The sequence below is a fragment of the Physeter macrocephalus genome, chromosome 14 (assembly GCF_002837175.3).
Source record: "Physeter macrocephalus isolate SW-GA chromosome 14, ASM283717v5, whole genome shotgun sequence".
NCBI classification, from domain to species: Eukaryota; Metazoa; Chordata; class Mammalia; order Artiodactyla; family Physeteridae; genus Physeter; species Physeter macrocephalus.
In genome coordinates this window covers 10,189,899-10,210,208 of record NC_041227.1, presented here as the reverse complement: position 1 = coordinate 10,210,208, position 20,310 = coordinate 10,189,899, and the positions used below count along the sequence as shown (strand labels likewise).

At 48.8% G+C, this 20,310-nt stretch overlaps 1 protein-coding gene across 6 annotated transcripts; it reads left to right on the top strand.

Annotated features, from left to right (window-relative positions):
- Positions 1-200: 200 nt before the first annotated feature.
- LOC102994623 (uncharacterized) lies at positions 201-19,914 on the top strand. Of its 6 annotated transcripts, none has more exons than XM_055090700.1 (6): positions 201-731; positions 2,644-2,766; positions 4,173-4,295; positions 16,092-16,402; positions 17,396-17,672; positions 19,105-19,914. In XM_055090700.1, the coding sequence occupies exons 1-3, from the start codon at positions 203-205 to the stop codon at positions 4,211-4,213; spliced, it is 693 nt and encodes a 230-aa protein (XP_054946675.1). In that variant the 5' UTR covers positions 201-202; the 3' UTR covers positions 4,214-4,295; positions 16,092-16,402; positions 17,396-17,672; positions 19,105-19,914. The 6 variants fall into 6 exon arrangements, with proteins under 6 accessions (XP_054946675.1, XP_054946674.1, XP_054946672.1 ...); XM_055090699.1 differs by having other exon boundaries at positions 17,396-18,296; XM_055090697.1 differs by lacking the exon at positions 19,105-19,914 and having other exon boundaries at positions 17,396-18,994.
- Positions 19,915-20,310: the final 396 nt, after the last annotated feature.

The following is a 20,310-nucleotide window of genomic DNA, read 5'->3' as shown; positions in this document are numbered from 1 at the left end:
CTCACAGTTGGTGCTGATGCTGATGCAGATACTGATGCTGATGAAGATGCTGATGCTGATGCAGATGGTGATGCTGATGCTGATGATGATGAAGATGCAGATGGTGATGCTGATGCAGATGGTGATGCTGATGCTGATGCTGATGAAGATGCAGATGGTGATGCTGATGCAGATGGTGATGCTGATGAAGATGCAGATGCTGATGCAGATGGTGATGCTGATGCTGATGCAAATGCTGATGCTGATGAAGATGCTGATGCTGATGCAGATGCTGATGCTGATGCTGATGAAGATGCTGATGCTGATGCAGATGGTGATGCTGATGCTGATGCAGATGGTGATGCTGATGCTGATGCTGATGAAGATGCAGATGCTGATGCAGATGCTGATGCTGATGCTGATGAAGATGCAGATGCTGATGCAGATGCTGATGCTGATGCAGATGCTGATGCTGATGCTGATGCTGATGAAGATGCAGATGGTGATGCAGATGGTGATGCTGATGCTGATGCAAATGCTGATGCTGATGAAGATGCTGATGCTGATGCAGATGCTGATGCTGATGCTGATGAAGATGCTGATGCTGATGCAGATGGTGATGCTGATGCTGATGCAGATGGTGATGCTGATGCTGATGAAGATGCTGATGCTTATGCTGAAGCTGGCTGTGGCTTCAAACAGCTGGGGCTCCCCAGGCAGCTCTCTCTATCTCTGGGTGATCTCTCTTCATGGTATGTCAAGTGTGGTGGCTTTAGGGTGGCTGGGTTTCTTACATGGCAGCTCAGAGCTTCAAAGGTACATGTCCCAAAAGAAAACTACAGAAGCCGCGTGGCCTCAGAAGTCACTCTGTGTCACTTCTGCCACATTCTATGGTTAGAGGCGGTCAAAAATCCATGTAATTTTCACATCATGGACTATTATTCTTTTTTGAATTTTTTTCCACCACTTAAAAATGTGAAAACCATTCTCAGCTCCTCGGTGGTACAAAAACAAGCAATGGGCCAGATTTGGCCCTTGGGCAGTAGTTTGCAGACACCTGAACTAGATAACCAGCCTCAGGGCCCAGACCCTGGTTTGTTATGGAATTTGGGATGCAGTGAGAGAGAGTGAGGGCCGGGAGGCCATCCCAGGGACCACTGCCAAGCTGGAAATTATGGAGCTGTTCCCTTACCCCGCCTGACTACTCTTCACAAAGGCAACAGCCTCTGCCTCTGGGGGTGTGACCTGTGGGTTCAGGAAGTTGAGAAATGCGGTCATTCCTCTGTGGCCTCATAAGTAAGCCATGGCCTTGGGGGTGGAGGGTGGGGAATACCAGTTGGATTCAGAGGTCAGCTTGTTGGGAGGTTCACGAGCAGGCAAGAGCTGCCCCTTGGGAGATGCACACCTCTTCTTCTCAGAGCAGTAGACGCCATCTCCTCACCTCTCCATAGCTGTGTCCTCATCTGCAAAGGGGGGGTCGGGGGGAGAATGTCTGCCTTGTAGATATGCTGGAGGATTATTAATTAATATATGTAAAGGGCTTTATTGAGCCCTTGGCATAAAGCGAGCACTCAAAAAATGGTAGCGTTGCTATTTGGGGTAGGCAAAATAGTGTCGTTAAGAGCGTTGGCCTCACAGATAATCTTGAGTTGAACCTTGCTCGCTGTGTGACCTTGGCCAAGTTACTTAACCTCTCTGAGCCTTAGTTTCCTATGGAGTTAATAAAACCAGCCTCTTGGGACTAAACCAGATCATGCATGGGCTGTGTTCATGGATTGGAAGGGAGTAAGCAATAAGTCACTATCAATGTGATGCTGATGTTATTATTATTAGGCTGAGTAGAGCCTGCCTACCTCATTGGGTGGTAGCTACTCACAGTGGATCATGATAGTATTCATTGTTGCGATTTGAAACACTCTTTCCCTCAAGCCCTGAGCTTGATGAGGTAGAGACACAAAGGCAGTTAGGGACCAAAACCCCAGCCTTATTCTGGTAGAGCCAGCTAGAGGAAAGGCAGGTCCCTTTCCACTGCAAGTTACTATCCGGAAGTTGGGGGTGCCCCTTTAATTCACAGGAGAAGGCCGAATTAATCATGTGACCACACTAAACGCAGGGGCTGATGGGAAATGTCGTCATTATTCTGGGCAGCCCAGTACACAGTGAAAATCTTCAGTTACTGTGGAAGCGAAGGGGAACGGATCCTGAGGTTCAATCAATCACAGTCTGTTGAACATAGGAGAAACAACAACAACAAATTCATGATGGAAGTTGGAAAACGGGCCTTGGATGTGTGGCCATGGTCAGGCTTCTTTCTACTACTGCCCGTACTGAATTTCAGGGGTCCACCCAGACACAGGTAGAACTGGCCACCGCAGGCTTACCCACAAGGGAGAGGGAGGAAGGGGATGGGGGATGGAGACGTTTCTTCAGAAAGGGCACAGTTTCCTCTGCATGGGCTGAGGCAGGAGTGAAGAAGGGGCATAGGTCTGCCTGCCTTTGTCTTTAGACCCTTGTATACCCTGACCTACCCCTCCCCTCAAAACCCCCAACCAACCTTCCTCTGGGTGAGTAGTAGTGGAAGAAATTTCTGGAAAAGACAGATCAGGGCCAGGCTTAAAGTTCCCTCCATTTCTGGATGAGTGTAGAGCCTGGTTCCCTTTGCAGTGTGGTGCTGTGGGCGTGTTGAAAGCCAGGGAGAGACAACATGGGACAGATGCTGCTGGAGAAGGACACCTGAGCGGAGGTGCACGTGGGGCAACTGGCCCATCTGCCTGCCGGGCCAGAGAGGTAAGGGTTTCCAGCTCCAGGTGATGGGGTGGGGTTAGAAAGGAGGCCGGCAGATTGCTCAGCTCCTCCTAATTCATACCACATGCTGCTAATGACTGTGGCTCCATTTCCGGAAAAACCTCCCCTAGGGGCTGGGAGAAAATCTCCATGAAATCTGGCGCCCCAGGCTTGCGGCTGGTGGATGGGGGAGGTGAGGCCAAGTGAAAAGAATCTGGGCAGGTGCTAGCAAGAAACTGGGGCCACTGGAGGGCATTTGGAAGATGCCAGCGAGTTCGGCCTCAGGGTCCACGTATCTGTGTGGCCTCGGAAGCACTGCGTGTGCCAAGTCATGGATCCCGAAAGGTGGACACGTGGCCCTGGTGGCACCAGGGACAGTCAGGTGTTGCATTAATGGACATGTTTAAGAAAATGGTTACGCACTTTCATGGTTGCCTTCTTTCTATGACAAATGGTACTAATTTATTATCAATAGTAATGATTTTAAGCTTCCTTTAAAGTACATTTATTAAGCGAAAAAATGAGTCAACTTAAATACACACATATATTTATCTATCTGTCTATCTATCTATGTAATAGTGGAGCTGGTACTCAGACGTGGCCCAAATCCCAAGGACTGGCTGGGATGGCTTAAATCTGTCAAGCACCAGTGTGGGTGGTGCTGAGTCCCCAACACAGATCTCTGGGTACTTTGGGGAGCGCCCCAAATATTTTAAGCGGATTTATAATAAAAGAGGGAAACTGAAGCACTGGTCGAAATGGTTTTGCCAGGGCCCATCATTAAACAGTCTCCCCACCAGGAGGTGCCAGAAAAAGGCTATCAGCAGGCCCTGACTGACTTGGGAAGGGGCACCCTCTGTCTTCGGGGCCTGGCTGTCTGTCTCCCATCCCAGAGCCTTTGGACGCACCCCCGATTCCTCCCCTCTACCGCCCCGTGTAGAACATTTCCGTCCCGTTCTTGATTACCTTAGCAATTTGTGCTGGCATGTTGCTTCTCCCGGGAGAGGCGCACTTGTGGTTTAATCTCCAAGTACAGGACAAAATACTTGGGTTTTGGTTGAAAAGTTCACAGCAGCATCCAGCGGGTGTAAGAGGGGGTTTGTGTTTGGGACGTTTTTAACCCTCTATAATCATCCTAGAGCCTCACAGGCCAGTCCAGCAATGCAGTGCCCTTCCCCAGCTCCCCAGTACGACCACATAGTACAGGACGCCTCAAATCTGATTCCCTGCTTGGCCACTGATGGGCTGTGTGACCTTGAGTGAGTGACTGTGCATCTCTGAGCCTCCATTTCCTTGGGATAAAAGAGCAGCAAGAAAGCCAGCCTTCCAAGTGCGATGTGAGGCTGCAGTGACCCACACGGAGCCCCTCCACTGACATCAGCCTTCCATGCGGCCTGTCACCTCAACAGGTATCCCCTTACTCACCTTGGAGGATGAGGCCAGACTCTGATCTCCCCACCCACCCTGGAAGATGACGGAGGTTGATACCACAGGAGAACAGCTCAGGCCCATTACTGCGACCACCCATCTAGGTAAGAAAAAGCGGGCAGGGCTCGAGGGATGTACTCATATGGACGTACGTCATAGTAGGATTTGTAATGATAAAAATTTAGAGGCAATCTAGATATCACTTCTTATAAGATTTACTAAATAAATCGCGGCACTGCCATAAAGGGGAACACGCTTTATGTTTACTGTACACGTATCTTTACTGAAAACGGTGGTTGATCACTCAGCTTTCACCCCCCTTCCTCTTTCTTCTTGTCAACCCCACTTTGTTTAGGTATTGATCCCTTTCTGATGAAGCCGCGAGACTCCGGGGAAGCTGACCCCACCCCTAGATCCAGCAGAAAGCTCTACTTAATTGAACCCAGGGGTCAGCAGACATATTCAGTAAAGGACCAGATAGTAAATATTTAAGGCTTCGCAGGCCACCCGGTGTCACAACTAATCAACTCTGATGTTGTGACAGGAAAGCAGCTGCAGATGACACATAAATAAGCTTGGCTGTGTTCCAATAAAAGTTTACTCACAAAGCCAGTGAGCCAAATGTGGCCCAGGGACACTAGTTGCCCACCCAGCCTAAGCCAATGGTAAACATCTAACCCCCATCGTGACTGGTTCAGAAACTCAATCTGACCCCCGTCAGTACCAAGCGTAGCCCTGGTGGGAGTTACCGGTCTGACCTTTCATGAAGAATGAGCGGGAGGCCCTTTGTGGTCAGAGCAGGGCTCTCAGAGGAGGTGACAGTGGATCTGGGACCTGAAGGCTGAAGAGGCAGTCACATAGGAGCTGGGACGGGATCCTAGGTGCAGGCAACAGCAGGTGCAAAAGCAAGAAGGCTTTGTTCTCAGAAAGAGGCCCAGTGCCTGGGGCAGAGTGAGGGAGGGACAGAGCAGGGGGCGGAAGGCGGGCCAGTGCTGGGCCGGCTGGCCTGCAGGGAGCGTGTGCTGTGGTCCAGGCAGAAGGGAAGCCATTGGAGAATTCATCGGAGGGTTTCCGTAAGTTATCTGGTGTCACAGGCCTCGAGAAACATCAAGTTACATGACCAGTGTTAATGGTCGTTATCTCTAGGAGATAATTGTCCATTCACATTTTGCTTGACTGTGCTTCTTAATTTGTCCACAATATACGTATGTTGAGAGTCAGAAAAATAAACGTGTTCTCAGCTTCATGGCTATGCAGCTTGTGCTCTCGCACAAGGCCTCGTGCTCAGATAGGCCCTGCACTTGGCACGTTCGTCATCTTAAAATTCCTAATAAAGTTGTCCTTGAATTTGTATTTTTTACGTGAAGTCCGATGGGACAAGAAGCGTGCGTGCGCGTGCCCAGAGGAGATGCGCGCCGCGTGCGCGGCGCTGTTCCATTCCATACCTGTTCGCTGTTCCCCGTGACGTCAGAATCCCCGGGTACCCACCACGCGCGGCAGGTCAGTGAGACTCAAAGCAAGTCCAAGGCAAGTGTGTTACCTACATAACTGAGCCGTACTGGGGTCGCTGTCAGCCCCAAGAGAAAGGGCTTTCTGCCAGAACCAGAACTTGCTTTCAATGCAGAAAGAAGGCAAAGGCAGAAAGAAACACGAACGACCAAGCAACCCCTCCGTACGCGTGTTGCTTCCTTGTATTAGTCAACCATTTACACTGAAAATGGTGACTTGGAAGGAAAGGGGAAGACGGTGTGAAACCTACAGTTCCTTCACCTGTCAGTCCTTCCTTACTCACCAGTAAGCGGAAGGTGGAGACTGTAGAATGTACGAAGAAGTGAAAGACCCTAGCCCCTCAGTGTCGGGGGTGGACTGTTTCCAGGACCTGCTGTGGATCCCAAAATCCACTGATGGATTTTGGATGGATCCATCCAAAATGTGACTGTGCCTGATGGATCCGTTCTATCAGCCGTTCTATCCTTGGTTCTGCATCTGTGGATTCAACCAACCGGGAATCGTGTGGGTTTTTTTGTTTTGGGTTTTTTTTTTTAATGAATAAATGTCCTCCAATAAGTGGACCTGCGCAGTTCAAGCCCATGTTGTTCAGGGGTCAACTGTAAAACAGTTGAGTTCATTTTGTGCGGCGTTTCCACTCCTCTGGTACACATGCATATATGAGCTAGGAAATAGAAGTTGTGTAATTTTGGTGATTCTGCTTACAGGTTAAATGCTCTTCTATTTGTATTTAGTACTGGCATTGTGCCATATAAAAATAATGGCAAAAATGCATGCCATTCATGAATTTAATATCATATGAGTTTAATATAATTGAATATAATAGTTTAAAATTAAAATGTTTCCCTGTACTTAGAACATTAAGTGGTGAATAAAAAACACTGTAATAAGTCAGGAGAGAGAGACCGCAGAAGAAAGGGAAAAAACTTTATATTTTAGTACCTTTAATACCTGTAGCAGCGCTTTTTTTCCTGCTGTTTGAACCAGGGCCCTGCGTTTTCACTTTGCACTGGGTCCCACAGGTTGTTTAGTGAGTCCCGTGTACTCCTGAGAAAGAAACAAGAGGAGAAATGCTCAAGGGTGCCGAGCAGGGCTGGGCCAGCGAGGGGTTGGCTCTGAGCCCAGGCCTGGCCTCCCCCCACCAACATTTGCAGAGAGGAAGGCGCTGGGAGATTTGTTTGCACTCAATCCACTTAATCAAGTGGCCCGGCAGGCATCAGCAGTAACTTAGACTTTATCACAATATTTTCTTTGCCTCCCCAGACTTCACCTTCACCCTGAAGGTGAAGTTTGGGGAGGGGGAGACTGCTCTGAGCTCCCTCCCCGGGGTCCTCCTAGAGACGTGCAAGCACAAAGAAAGCTCATTCTTCTGTTCTTAAAAACAGTCAGGCCCTTTCCCTCTGTTATTTATTTTTTTCATTTTAAGTCCAATTTAGAAAGAGCTGAGGGCCATGACTCAGTCCTTCCTCGCACCCCTTGGCGAGGCTGCAGACGGGAGCATGGGGCCCAGCTAATCTCCGGGAGCGATATTTATGACCCTCTGGGAGGTGGAAGGCAGACACTGCGCTGTCAGAGCAGCCAGGAGCTGTGGCCCTGGGGGGGCCCAGCACCCCCCCATAGGGACAGCCTCACCATTGCCAGCTCAGCTTGCCCGCAAGGCTCCTTGGCTTCTGGGGCTAGCAGGGCTGGGGAGCCAGGGCAACAGGTGGCCAGGTGGCCTTTCTAGGGCCTGAGGGAGGGGTGATGCCAACGGTACCCTCAAGCACCTTCCATGGTGCCCCTCCTGCCCGCCCCCGGGACCAGATGGGAGCAGGCATACTCTGGAAGAAAGCCTTGTGCCTGGAGGGCCTTCAAGGATCAGGAGGAAAGGAAGTGAGAGCAGGAACACTGTCTGCTCCAGACGGTGGGATGATGTCACCCTCAAGGGGGTGGGGCTGTGACATTTACTCACTGGGCCATTCTGAAGCTTTCTCCAGCGTGGCCATCCAGCACACAGACAGAGTAGGAGAAGGAGCTTGGCTTTGCCTTCCCTAGGGGCAAGTTTGAATGCCGGCCCCCAGTCTCTGGAGCACCTCCTTCGTATGGCTGATACAAGGAGGGCACATAGAGGTACTCCATGCATGTTAGTTTTACGTATAATCAAGGTGCCCCAGAACCTAAAATGTCCCGATTTTTAAATGTCAGTGTGTCAGAGACTGCTGTTTGTCCCCCAAATTGATTTTCTCCTTCTTCCTGGATAATGGCACTTCTGGATTTTAGCTGGGCTCAGCTAAAATCCAGAAGATGGATAATGGCCATCCCGAATAAGCTACACCTTCAGCAGCTATATGGTCTAGAAATATAATGTTATTGTTACAAAGGGGAAAGAAAAGGGATAAGCTGGCTGTGCTAATAGATTAAAAATTCTTTTTTAAAAAGATTTGTTTTATTGAAGTGTAGTTGATTTACAATGTTGTGTTAGTTTCTGCTGTATAGCAAAGTGATTTAGTTGCACATATATATTCTTTTTCATTATGGTTTATTACAGAATATTGAATATAGTTCCCTGTGCTATACAGTAGGACCTTGTTGGTCATCCATTCTGTATGTAATGGTTTGCATCTGCTAAGCCCAAACTCCCACTCCATCCCCCCTGCACCACCACCCCTGCCTCGGCAACCACAAGTCTGTTCTCTGTCTGTGAGTCTGTTTCTGTTTCGTAGGTAAGTTCATTTGTGTCATATTTTAGATTCCACATACAAGTGATATCATATGGTGTTTGTCTTTCTCTTTCTGACTTACTTCACTTAGTATGATGATCTCTAGGTCCATCCATGTTGCTGCAAATGGCATTATTTCAGTCTTTTTAATGGCTGAGTAGTCTTCCATTGTGTATATGTACCACATCTTTAGCCATTCATCTGTTGATGGACATTAAGGTTGCTTCCAGGTCTTGGCTATGGTAAATAGTGCTGCAGTGAACATTGGGGTGCATATATCTTTTTGAATTAAAGTTTTTGTCTTTTCCAGATATATGCCCAGGAGAAGGATTACAGGATCATATGGTAACTCTATTTTTAGTGTTTTAAGGAACCTCCATACTGTTCTCCGTAGTGGCTGCACCAATTTACATTCTCACCATCAGTGTAGGAGGGTTCCTTTTTCTCCACACCCTCCCCAGCATTTATTATTTGTAGACTTTCTAATGATGGCTGTTCTGACCAGAGTGAGGTTATATCTCATTGTAGTTTTGATTTGCATTTCTCTAATAATTAGCAATGTTGAGCATTTTTTCATGTGCCTGTTTTCCATCCGTATGTCTTCTTGGAGAAATGTCTATTTAGGTCTTCTGCCCATTTTTTGATTGGGTAGTTTGTTTTTTGATATCAAGTTGTATGAGCTGTTCGTATATTTTAAAAATTAATGCCTTATCGGTCGCATCGTTTGCAAGTATTTTCTCCCATTCTGTGGGTTGTCTTTTCATTTTGTTTATGGTTTCCTTTGCTGTGCAAAAGCTTTTAAGTTTAATTAGGTCCCATTTGTTTGTTTTTGTTTTTATTTCCATTACTTTAGGAGACGGATCTGAAAAGATATTGCTGCGATTTATGTCAGAGTGTTCTGCCTATGTTTTCCTCTAGGAGTTTTATAGTATCCGGTCTGACATCTAGGTCTTTAATCCATTTTGAGTTTATTTTTGTCTATGGTGTTAGAGAATGTTCTAATTTCATTCTCTTACCTGTAGCTGTCCAGTTTTCCCAGCACCACTTATTGAAGAGACTGTCTTTTCTCCGCTGTATATTCTTGCCTCCTTTGTCACAGGTTAATTGACCATAGGTGTGTGGGTTTATTTCTGGGCAAGGTAGGGTCTCTTAAAGATGAGGGTACAAAGGTTTATGACATTGAGTATGAACTAAGACATGCTTCGCCTGGGATCAGTGAGAACCTCTGGGTACCTGAGCCAACAGGAGGCACAGGGACCTCTGGCATGATGCATTCTAATCACCCACCTCCCATATCAGACACGACAGAGAGGGGGATACAGATAGAGAGGGAAGGGGGTCTGCCCCTGAGCAGACACCCCGGTAGCGGCAGCGCTGGGCCTTGAGAGAGGTGTCGCTGAAGGTAAAGAAACAGAAAAATGAAATATGCAAGGGACCCAAGGATTCCCTCACTCACGGGCTGGGTAACCCTCCAACTCCTTAGTAAGTAGCTTTGATGCCCAAAGGGTCCCCAGGGTGTGTTGAAATGGGGTGGGGAGCCTCTCAGATTTCGCAGAGGGCCCGCCTCTGCGGTTTCCTGAGCGCGGCTGCTCTGGAGGGTCGCCTGGCCCAGGCCCCCATCAGCACCCCTGACTCATGCCTCTGTCATCACAGGAGAGCTGTTCTCCCAAACAGAGGGAAGAGGCTGCAGTGTGCTCACGGGCTGCTGCAAATGAGGGGTCTCTGAGCTACCAAACGTCAGCAGAGCAAAGACTCTTTTTAACCAGAAGAGAGAGGCTTAGGAGGTTAGAAGGATGTCCTGACAAATCATTACTTCCCAGCTTGACCCACAGGTCATGGGTTTCACCCTGTACTGTTCTCTTCTGAACCTAAGTTTTTTGAAGATGGAGGCAGGAGCACAACACATAGGAACATATCCTGGCTCTGCTACTTAGTAGCTGTGTGACCTTGGATGATGTACATAACCTCTCTGAGCCTCAACTGCCTCATCTGTAAAATGGGGTAGATAAGAGTAGTTCCTTGGCAGGGTTGTGAAGATTAAATGAGTAGTGCACAAATCTCATTTGCTTATGAATTTGCATTATGAGTGTTGGATGAAACACTACAAATGGCTACTTTTATTTTCTTATGGACAGTGTCCTTAACTAGTGTGTTGGTTTCCTATGGCCACTGTAACAAATTACCACAAACTTAATGGCTTAAAACAACGCAAATTAAGGCTCTCACCTTTCTGCAGTTCAGAAATCCTAAAGTCGAGGCCAAAGTTCCTTCTTGAGGGCAAGGCTCCATTCCCTTGCCTGTCCAGCCTCCAGAAACCTCCTGCCTTCTTGGCTTGTGGCTCTTCCCTCCATCTTCAAAGCCAGGAGCATCTTCAAATCTCTCTGTCATCACATCTCCCTCTCTGACTCCAACCCTCCTGTCTCCCTCTTATAAGGGCCCTTGTGATTAATCCAGGATAATCTTCTCATCTCAAAATCGTTAACTTAATCGCATCTTTGAAGCCCCTTTTGCCATGGAAGGAAACATTCACGGGTTCTGGGGATTAGCATGTGGACACATTTAGGGGCCATTATTCTGCTTCCACAACCAGTGATAGTGATTTAAGGGAAAAAAATGGGCCTGAGAAGCCATCTTTAAGGTGGCTATTTGGATTGTCATTTTCTAAGATATGCAACAAAGGCTCAAATAACAAGGGTTAAAACAAGATTAATATCTTTTTTTCTCTCTCTCTCTCTCCTCCCCTCCTCTAGCTCTCTATCTCTCGTTTTCTCTCTTTCTATCTGGTCCTCATTCTCTCTGACCTGATGCTCTGCCATCGCTAGGGGTGTTCCAGGTAACTCTCCACCTCACCTGCAGACTAGCCAATGGGAAACGGGGGGAGGGGAGAGCACACACCCTCTTCCTTTTATGGACATACCCAGAAGTTGGAGCCTTGACTTTCGCCACCATCCCATTGACTGGAACTTGGCCACACAGCTGCAAGGAGGGTTGGGAAATATGGTCGTTCTAGGTGGCCACGTGCCCAGTAAAAATGGGAGTCCTAGTACTAAAAAGGAAGGAGAATGTTAATATTAGGAGACAAATGGCAATTCTGCCATAGGGCTGAGAGAGGAGAGAAAACAGAGATCTCTGTCACAGACATGGGGCTGGAGGGGAGAATAAGCAGCTCCTCCCAGATGGGAAGATACAGAAATGCCCGTCACACACACAGTTAATAGCTTAGTCAGTTTCTAGTCTCGTTCCTCCTTCCTAAGAGGAACCCTGCTTTGGTCAAGATCACAAAGCACTTGGCTAAAAAGTTTGATCTCCCAGTCTCCCTTGAGACCATGAATGTGATCAGAAATCTGCTGGGGATATCTGGGACAGCTTTCAGCTGCCTGACAGAAACACCCTCCCTTCTTGCTTCTCGGGTCTTCCTCTTCCTACCAGAAGCTCAGGAGTATCTGCAGGTGCAGCAGCATCTGTCAAACATGACAAAGGGGTATCCAGGGGGAGCCTGGGTCCTTGATGACAACACTGAGCCCTACCATCTGCGGACTGCCTACTGCAGACTTCCTTCTAGCAGAGGAAAGCAAACCCCTTGTTTGTTTAATCCTCTTTGCTTTGGCAATTTGGGATCTCCCTGGCCTGACTGTGCTCTCTGCCCTTGTACATTATAGTGGGGCTCGCTGGTAGGTGTGCTCTGCCCACATATACACAGCCCATGGCTTATCCCACCGTCCCAAGGAGAGGCCCCTTGGGGAAGGAAAGCATATATAGTTGCAGAAGAAACCCATGCTTCTTACAGTCATTAACCAAGTTGATCCTTTATTTATAAATGCAAAACAACATTTAAGGGATCTCAGGAGATATGAAGAAAACAAACATTACAAAAGGGAAAGATCAGGGCTTTCCTGGTGGCACAGTGGTTAAGAATCTACCTGCCAATGCAGGGGACATGGGTTCGAGCCCTGGTCTGGGAGGATCCCACATGCTGTGGAGCAACTAAGCCCGTGCGCCACAACTACTGAGCCTGCGCTCTACAGCCCACGAGCTACAACTACTGAGCCCATGTGCCACAGCTACTGAAGTCCACACACCTAGAGCCCATGCTCTGCCACAAGAGAAGCCACCTCAATGAGAAGCCCGTGCAACGCAACGAAGAGTAGCACCCGCTCACCGCAACTAGAGAAGGCCCGCATGCAGCAATGAAGACCCAACACAGCCAAAAATAAATAAATAAATAAATAAATAAAACTTTTTTAAAAGGGGAAGGATCAAAGTGGATAAATGGAATACTTCACTCTGGAATAAGCATAGAGAATTCAGGGAGAAGAAAAATCATTTTCATTCTACTTTGTATCTTCAGGAGGGTTCAAGAGACAGTGCACTGATGAGAATAGGTTGTTGTGAAAATGGAATAGTCAGAGAAGAAGGAATCAGGCTTGAAAATGAGAAATAGGATTACATTGGAAAGTTTCAATGAGTGGGCTGAGAAATAAGACATGGCCAATGATAAAGTTAGTGATCTGGAGGACAGAATTGAAGAAATCTCCCAGAATGTAAAGAGACAAAGCTGGAAAATCTAAGAGAAAAGTTGAGACAAAGAGGATAAATCCAGGAGTTCCAGATGCTATGAAATGGGAATTTCAAAAGAAGAGAGAGACTGGAAGGGAGGAAATAATAAAAGAAATGAGAGGAACATTTCCCTGCACTCCAGGAAAGGCTTGAGTCCTCAGATTACATGCTTCACCTGGTTCCATTTACAATGCATACCTGTAGACCTCAGGGGAAATTTTAAAACATTAAGAATAAAGAGGCGGGACTTCCCTGGTGGCACAGTGGTTAAGACTCCGTGCTCCCAATGCAGGGGGCCCGGGGCCATTCCCCGGTCAGGGAACTAGATCCCACGTGCATGCCGCAACTAAGAGTTCGCATGCCACAACTAAGGAGCTGGCAAGCCGCAACTAAGGAGGACATGTGCCACAACTAAGGAGCCTGCCTGCCGCAACTAAGACCTGGCACAACCAAATAAATAAATAAAATTTATTTTTTTAATTATTTAAAAAAAAAAGGGCTTCCCTGGTGGCACAGTGGTTAAGAATCCGCCTGCCAATGCAGGGGACACAGGTTCGAGTCCTGGTCCAAGAAGATCCCACATGCCATGGAGCAACTAAGCCCATGCACCACAACTACTGAGCCTGCGCTCTAGAGCCCGTGAGCCACAACTACTGAAGCCCACGCACCTAGAGCCCGTGCTCCGCAACAAGAGAAGCCACTGCAATGAGAAACCCACACACGGCAAGGAAGAGTAGCCCCCACTTGCCACAACTAGAGAAAGCCTGCGTGCAGCAACAGAGACCCAACGCAGCCAAAAATAAATAAATAAATAAAATAAATTTTTTTAGAAAAGAATAAAGAGGCTACCCTACAGACTTTTTTTTTTTTGCGGTACGCGGGCCTCTCACCGCTGCGGCCTCTCCCGCTGCGGAGCACAGGCTCCGGACGCGCAGGCTCAGCGGCCATGGCTCACGGGCGCAGCCGCTCCGCGGCACGTGGGATCTTCCCGGACCGGGGCACGAACCCGCGTCCCCCGCATCGGCAGGCGGGCTCTCAACCACTGCGCCACCGGGGAAGCCCCCTACAGACTTTTGGAAATAATAATTTTTAAAGTGGTAAACTACCAAAGATTGAAAATCAGATTAACACCAGATTTGTCATCTACTCGGATGCCAGAAGATGAAGAGGATATGTCTTCCATGTTCTGAGGGTAAAAGAGTTTCAGTCTAGGGTTCCTTATATAACTAAACAAAATAAAGATATTCTTAGACATGGAAGAATTTAAAAATTCACAGTCCATTCACAGTACTCTATTTGAAAACATTGCCCAAGGATTTATGTCAACCTCCTGAAAAAGAATCTAAGAAAGAGGATGGCATATACATTATTTAAAAGTGGCAGTTGACAACTGTACAGAAGAGGCAAAGAATACTAGAAAGAAACTAAAATACTATGTGTTATACTGACACTTGGAAGATTCTCCTTGAGTGGTAAGATTCTCCTTTGAGTGGATTCTCCTTGAGTGGTAAGATTCTCGGAATCATATTTCCTTCTGCATGGGTTCCTTCACACTTAATGAATATTGTTTACTTGGTGATGTTGTCAGTGCTGTTTATTAGTTTTCAGTTTTTAGAGTCAGCCTATTGACAATTCAAAGATTTAGTTCTAAATTCTAGAGCAGAATTATGAGAAATAATAGTAACACATTGAGACATTATATAGCAGGCACTGTTCTAAGCACTTAGTGTGAATTAACACTTTTAATCTGCATGACAACCTTATGAAGCAGAAACTATCATTATCCCCATTTTTACTGAAAAGGAAACTGGAACACAGAGAGGTTAAGTAACTTGCTCAAAGCTACACAGCAAAAAGTGGCAGAGGTGGGATTTAAATTCAGACATACTGACCTCAGGGTCCACGAAGTAACAATAATATAACTAATGTACATAAGAGGGAAGGGGTAACAACGACAGAAGTCAGAGTAACTGCACTATTTTCCTTATCTTTCAATGGAAGGAATTGTTCAGTACAGTCTAAGGTTGATAAATCAAGAAGTAGAAGTAGACATACTGTTAAAGGTAAACTCTACCATCAGAAAAACTAGAAAGCCCAAGCCAAGGACTGACACCCCCGGGGAAGTACTCAGGTACTCTGGGGGAAGAAGATTTTTTGTGTTATGCTTTACTTTTTGTCCCCCTCACATATTTATGTCCTGAGATACTACATTTGTCTTCATGTTTGCAGCTAATACTTTATCATTGAAAAAAACAGTTTATCATGTGCGTGTGTTATTGCTATCATTTTAGAAACGAGTTCAATTTTCCAAAAAAACCAGTTTTCTAAATGCGGTGAGTCATCTTGACAACTCCAAGCGGAAGTTACCCATTCTGGACTAACAGTCAGGGTGGAGGGTCTGGAGCCCACCTCTAGCCGCCGGCTCAGCCCATCCCCTCAGTTCTGTCCAGTTAAGCCTCCCTCCCACTCCCGGGAAAAGTTTGTCTGGCAAAGTCTTCCAAGCTCAGAACCTTGGCAGACACAACATTCCAAAAGGGAGACCAAGAATCCTGGGAAATGGCTGTGTTCGCCCTTCCCCCCGAGGGCAAGTGTGTTGGTTGGTGGGCTCTGGGAAAATCTAGAAGAGGAACTGCTGACACTGCAACTCAAATCACCATCAGGGGCATTTAGCACATTTGTGAAACCCTGCTTAGGTCTGGCAGCATCCTCCAGCTCCCTGGAAGATATTGTGGGGTGGCAGTCCCTGCAATGTCGGGGTCTCTTCACACTCACCCCTTGACTGCTCCCTGGGTCTGCAGTCCCTTGGGCTCCTGGCTCCTCCCCACATCAGTGTCAGGCCCCCAGAGCCCCCTCCAGAGTCGCTGCCCTGGCTGCAGGCCCCTCCAAGGGTTCCCGACTCTGCCCCAAGCAACTACAGCCCTGTGGTTCTCGCCGTGAGTCATGGCGGGTCTGCTGCGCCGCCTTCCTATCTGGGGAACCGGAGATCGCCGTTAATTCCCTCCAGCTGGGCTCTGCAGGACTGAGATAATTTGTTCTGGCGCAAGAGGAAAGCAGAGGGTTTGTTGTGTCTTTGTTTCATTCAAATGGTTTGGATCATGACTCACTCCATTTCTTCCTTCTTTCTTTTTAAACCAGGGCACCGTCTAGAAGTCGTTTCTGATTAGAAGTTGACCTCAGAAGTAGGCTCGCATCATTCCGAAAACATCTGACAGCACCACAGAAACCGACGCAGAATGAGAAGGGACACGGTGGACGAAGGCCAGGACCAGGGCCTTCCCACATGGCTCTCGGGCGTATCACTGGCCTGAGTCAAAGTTGGGATGCCGTCCCCCGCCAGACCCCCGATGCCTGCGTTGACGTGGGGCCAGCTGGGAGTGATAGTGGTGACTGTCATCAGCGTGGTCGTCATCACGTGACACTGGCTGATCTTACTGGGTCCTTATTACGTACGTACGGCCCATGCCGTTCTGAGGGAGTTACCCATTCTCGCAGCATCCTGTCAGGCAGGTACCGCTTGGGTTTGCGGTCTGAGTGGCATTGTCAGGTACTGCTCAGGAGCTGGGAGGTCAGGGTGGGTAGACCAGGGCTCTCTTTAGGAACACGAAGCCCCGAGGCAAAGCCTGCTTGGCCCTGCGGGAGAAGCTATGAACCAGCTAGGTGGGAGCGGGTGGCCGGAGGTGGTGAGCAGGGCGTGAGAGGGGTCCAAGGTCAGTGTTGACAGGAAAGGGAAGCAGGAGGTTGGCTGCACCCAGGTGGAGGGCAGCAGAAAGCTGTGGCTGACCAAGGACATGGCTCTCATTAACTGCTATGCCTCCCCTCTGTGCCCGCTGGGAGGCGGAGACAGGTGGGCATGAAGCATTCACTTCCCCAAGTCCACAGGCTGTTGGAAGAGACAGGCTAGGAGAAACGGAGTGGGAGAAATCACCTCCAACCAGGGCATTCTGGAAAGCTCCCAGGGGGACACGGCTTTGGCAATGAGCAGGGTGGGGGTGGGGGGACCAGCACAGGAGGGAAGCGAGCACCTTGTGTGTTTAGGTGAGTCAAGCACCTGTGAGGAAGAGGTTGCGCCATGTGGCAGGGGTGTGAGCTGAGGGAAAAGGGAATTCTAGGAAATCCAAAAGGTGGGTGAGAAAATACTGTGAAGGTCTGATCATAGTAGCAACGATGACTGATACTGCAATAGAGGCCTGGCGTCTGGCATCCCTGCCGGGGGGGAGAGGCAAGTGCCCCAAAGGCCTGGAGAGCTGCGCTGGCCGCTCCTCTGTGAGAGCAGCTCCTTTGATTGGCCTCTAGTGCCTGCATCTTGTGAGCCCTTCTGTGGGCTGTTGGAATATTGATGAACCATCCATGGGTGGCCAATGTGTTAGTTTGCCGGGGCTGCTGTAACAAATTGCCACAAACCAAGTGGCCTAAAACCACCAAAATTTGCTCTCTTACAGACCTGAAGGCCAGAAGTCCAAGATCAAGGTGTCAGCAGGGCCACACTCCCTCCAGATGTTCTAGCTAGGGAGGAATCCTTCACTGCTTTTTCCGGTTCCTGGTGGCTCCAGGCGTTCCTTGGCTTGTAGCCTGAGAACCCCAACCTCTGCCCCCATCTTTATGTGGCCTTTTCCTCCTCTTCTAAGGACACTTGTCATTGGATTTAGCCCCCCACCCCGATAATCCAGGATGATCTCGAGATCATTAACAATGCCAAGGACCCTTTTCCCAAATAAGGTAACATTCACAGGTTCCTGGTGGATATTTGGGTGGGGGACACCATTCCACCTACTACAGCCAAGAAGGCCTATTTCCCCCCATTAAGTGGGAGCTTCCTGAGGATGGAAACTGTGCTCGCTCCTTCCTTCCTTCCTTCCTTCCTTCCTCCCTCCCTCCCTCCTTCCCTCTCTCCCTTCCCTCCTTCCCCAAATATTGAGGGAACATCTGCCGTGTTCCAGGCTCAGTGCTGGGTCCTGGGGAGACTGAAGCAATGCAAACAGATCCAGTTCCTGCCCTCTCGGAGCTGACTTTGCAGTGGAGGGAGGTAGACCCAACGGAAGCAGTTACACCATTGCTTATGGCAGGTAGAACTACAAAAGAAAGCAGGGAGGGGCAAGACCAGCAGGGTTGGGGGTGGGTCAGGGTGGACCAGCTCCAACCAGGGAGGTCAGGGAAGGCTTTGCAGAAGATGGCACACGTAAGCTGGACCCTGGATGCTGAGAAGGACCAGGTTGGAACCTCCCTCTCACTTCCTGGCTGTGTGATCTTGGCCAGTTGCTTTACCCCTCTCTGCCTCAGTTTCCTCGTGTATAAAGTGGTGATGGCAAAAACACAGTCTCCTCGAACCATCCTGATGACTGAGTGAGTAAACCCATGGGGAGCCTTCACAGCTGCAGAGTTCCTAGTACTTGCTTCATAAGCCACAGCTAATCCTCCTAAAAGAATACTTAAATGTTAACATAATTGGCACACAGGCAGAGCCAAGCACCAAAAAATTTTGTTAATAATTGAGGAATATTTATTTTAAAAACCAACCAAACGAAAAAGGACCTAAAATTGGTCATCATGCAAAACTCTGAAACGTCTTGGAGTTCCTTACTCTTATTTTACAGCTTGACTTGGGGCTTGTTTGAATCAGGTTGGGGGCCTGGGACACCTATTCTCTTTAGGGTTTGGGGCTTGAAAATCTTGATAAAGGCCTGGCAGAGGTACCAGGGGATGTTGGCCACTATTTTGGGCAGGGCAAGCTGAGTCCTTGGAACGCAGGAACCGGCCAGGGGTCTCCTACGTCGTGTTGACTCGGTAGATGGATGGAGGTCAGGCTAAAGGTGGTCCTGGGGCGAGAAGGGGCAGAGAAGCCGGGACACTTGCAGGAGGCCCATGGAGAGCCCCAGGCCCGCAGGCATCTCCTCCCATCTGGGCCTCCGGGATCCGTCCCTCTAGGGGGCAGTAGGGCTCCACCGAGAGTCCCTGTCTCGTCTTGCAGAGGCCGGGAGACGTTCCTCGCCTTAGAATGTGCCTCTGTGTCAGCATCAAGGGAGATTTCTTTTTTTTTTTTTTTTTTTAATTTTTATTGGCGTTATTGGCGTATAGCTGCTTTACAATGTTGTGTTAGTTTCTGCTGTGCAGCAAAGTGCATCAGCTCTACGTATATCCCCCTCTTTTTCAGATTTCCTTCCCATTTAGGTCACCACAGAACACATCAAGGGAAATTTCTGCACAGACTTTGCCCTGGCTGGGCCCAGAGGATATATCTTTTCACATTCAGATGTCTGCGGGGGAAATGCTCATTAGGAAGGAAAGTATTTAATGTCACGGTAACACGTGAATGTTTCTAAAAGTGGAAGCTGACAGCTGTACCCACTTAGGGGGCACTTTGGGGTTCCAGCTGCCAGGATTCACCCCCCTCCAGCCTGATGGGGGAAGGAAGTTGGATTTCGAAGGCTCATGATATTCACAGGGAGAAGGCGTGCGTTTCCACGCTAGTGTTCATGGCCAGGTTCAGGGTTTTAGACCCTCAAAACAAATCTCCTTGATGGGTTCTCCCTCACCCATCTTAGGGGGTACCTGCTCCTCCTCCTCTCTCGCTGGGGGAACCAGGGTAGCCCCTGGCTGTGTTTTGATGTAGCACCGTGACCCCAAAGATCCGAGACTCATGGGCGGCACCCCCCCCCCCCCCGGTGTGGCCCTGTGGTCCGCTCTGGGGGCAGGGGCAGGGGTGTGGGTACATCTGCATGGGGCGCACACAGTCCTGGGTTCAGATCCTAAATCTGCCACTTCATGCTGTGTGGTCGTCAGCAGGGGTCCTCGTGGATCCTCCCACCTCGCCTGAAAAACCAGGAGAGACCTGCCCTGCAGGGTGACTGTTATTTCTGGACGTGATTCCAGTGACCCGATTCCTGGAACGGGCTTAGTGGGGTGCCAGGCACACCCTGACACTCACCATCACACCACCAGCCACCCTTCCAGCTCCCACCCCGCCGCCTACTCCAGCCCCCCTTCCCTGACCTCTACCCCTTCCCACTTCCCTGGCACTCCATCCCTTCTTTGTTTACTGTTTACAGTCTGTCTCCAGCTGGAATACGAGCTCTCCCCTGCCTTACGCAGGACACGTATTCAACATCAATAAATATTGTTGAGGGACTTCCCTGGTGGTCCAGTGGTTGAGATGCCATGCTTCCTTCCAGTGCAGGGGCCGTGGGTTTGAACCCTGCTTGGGGAACTAAGATCCCACATGCCGTGAGGCCAAAACCAAACCAAAACAAAAACAGCATCAACAATGAAACATACATACATGCGCACATAAATATTGTTGAGTGCACACACGAGGGAATGGGAGCTCTAACCCAGTTTTCTGGGCCTCAGTTTCCCCGGC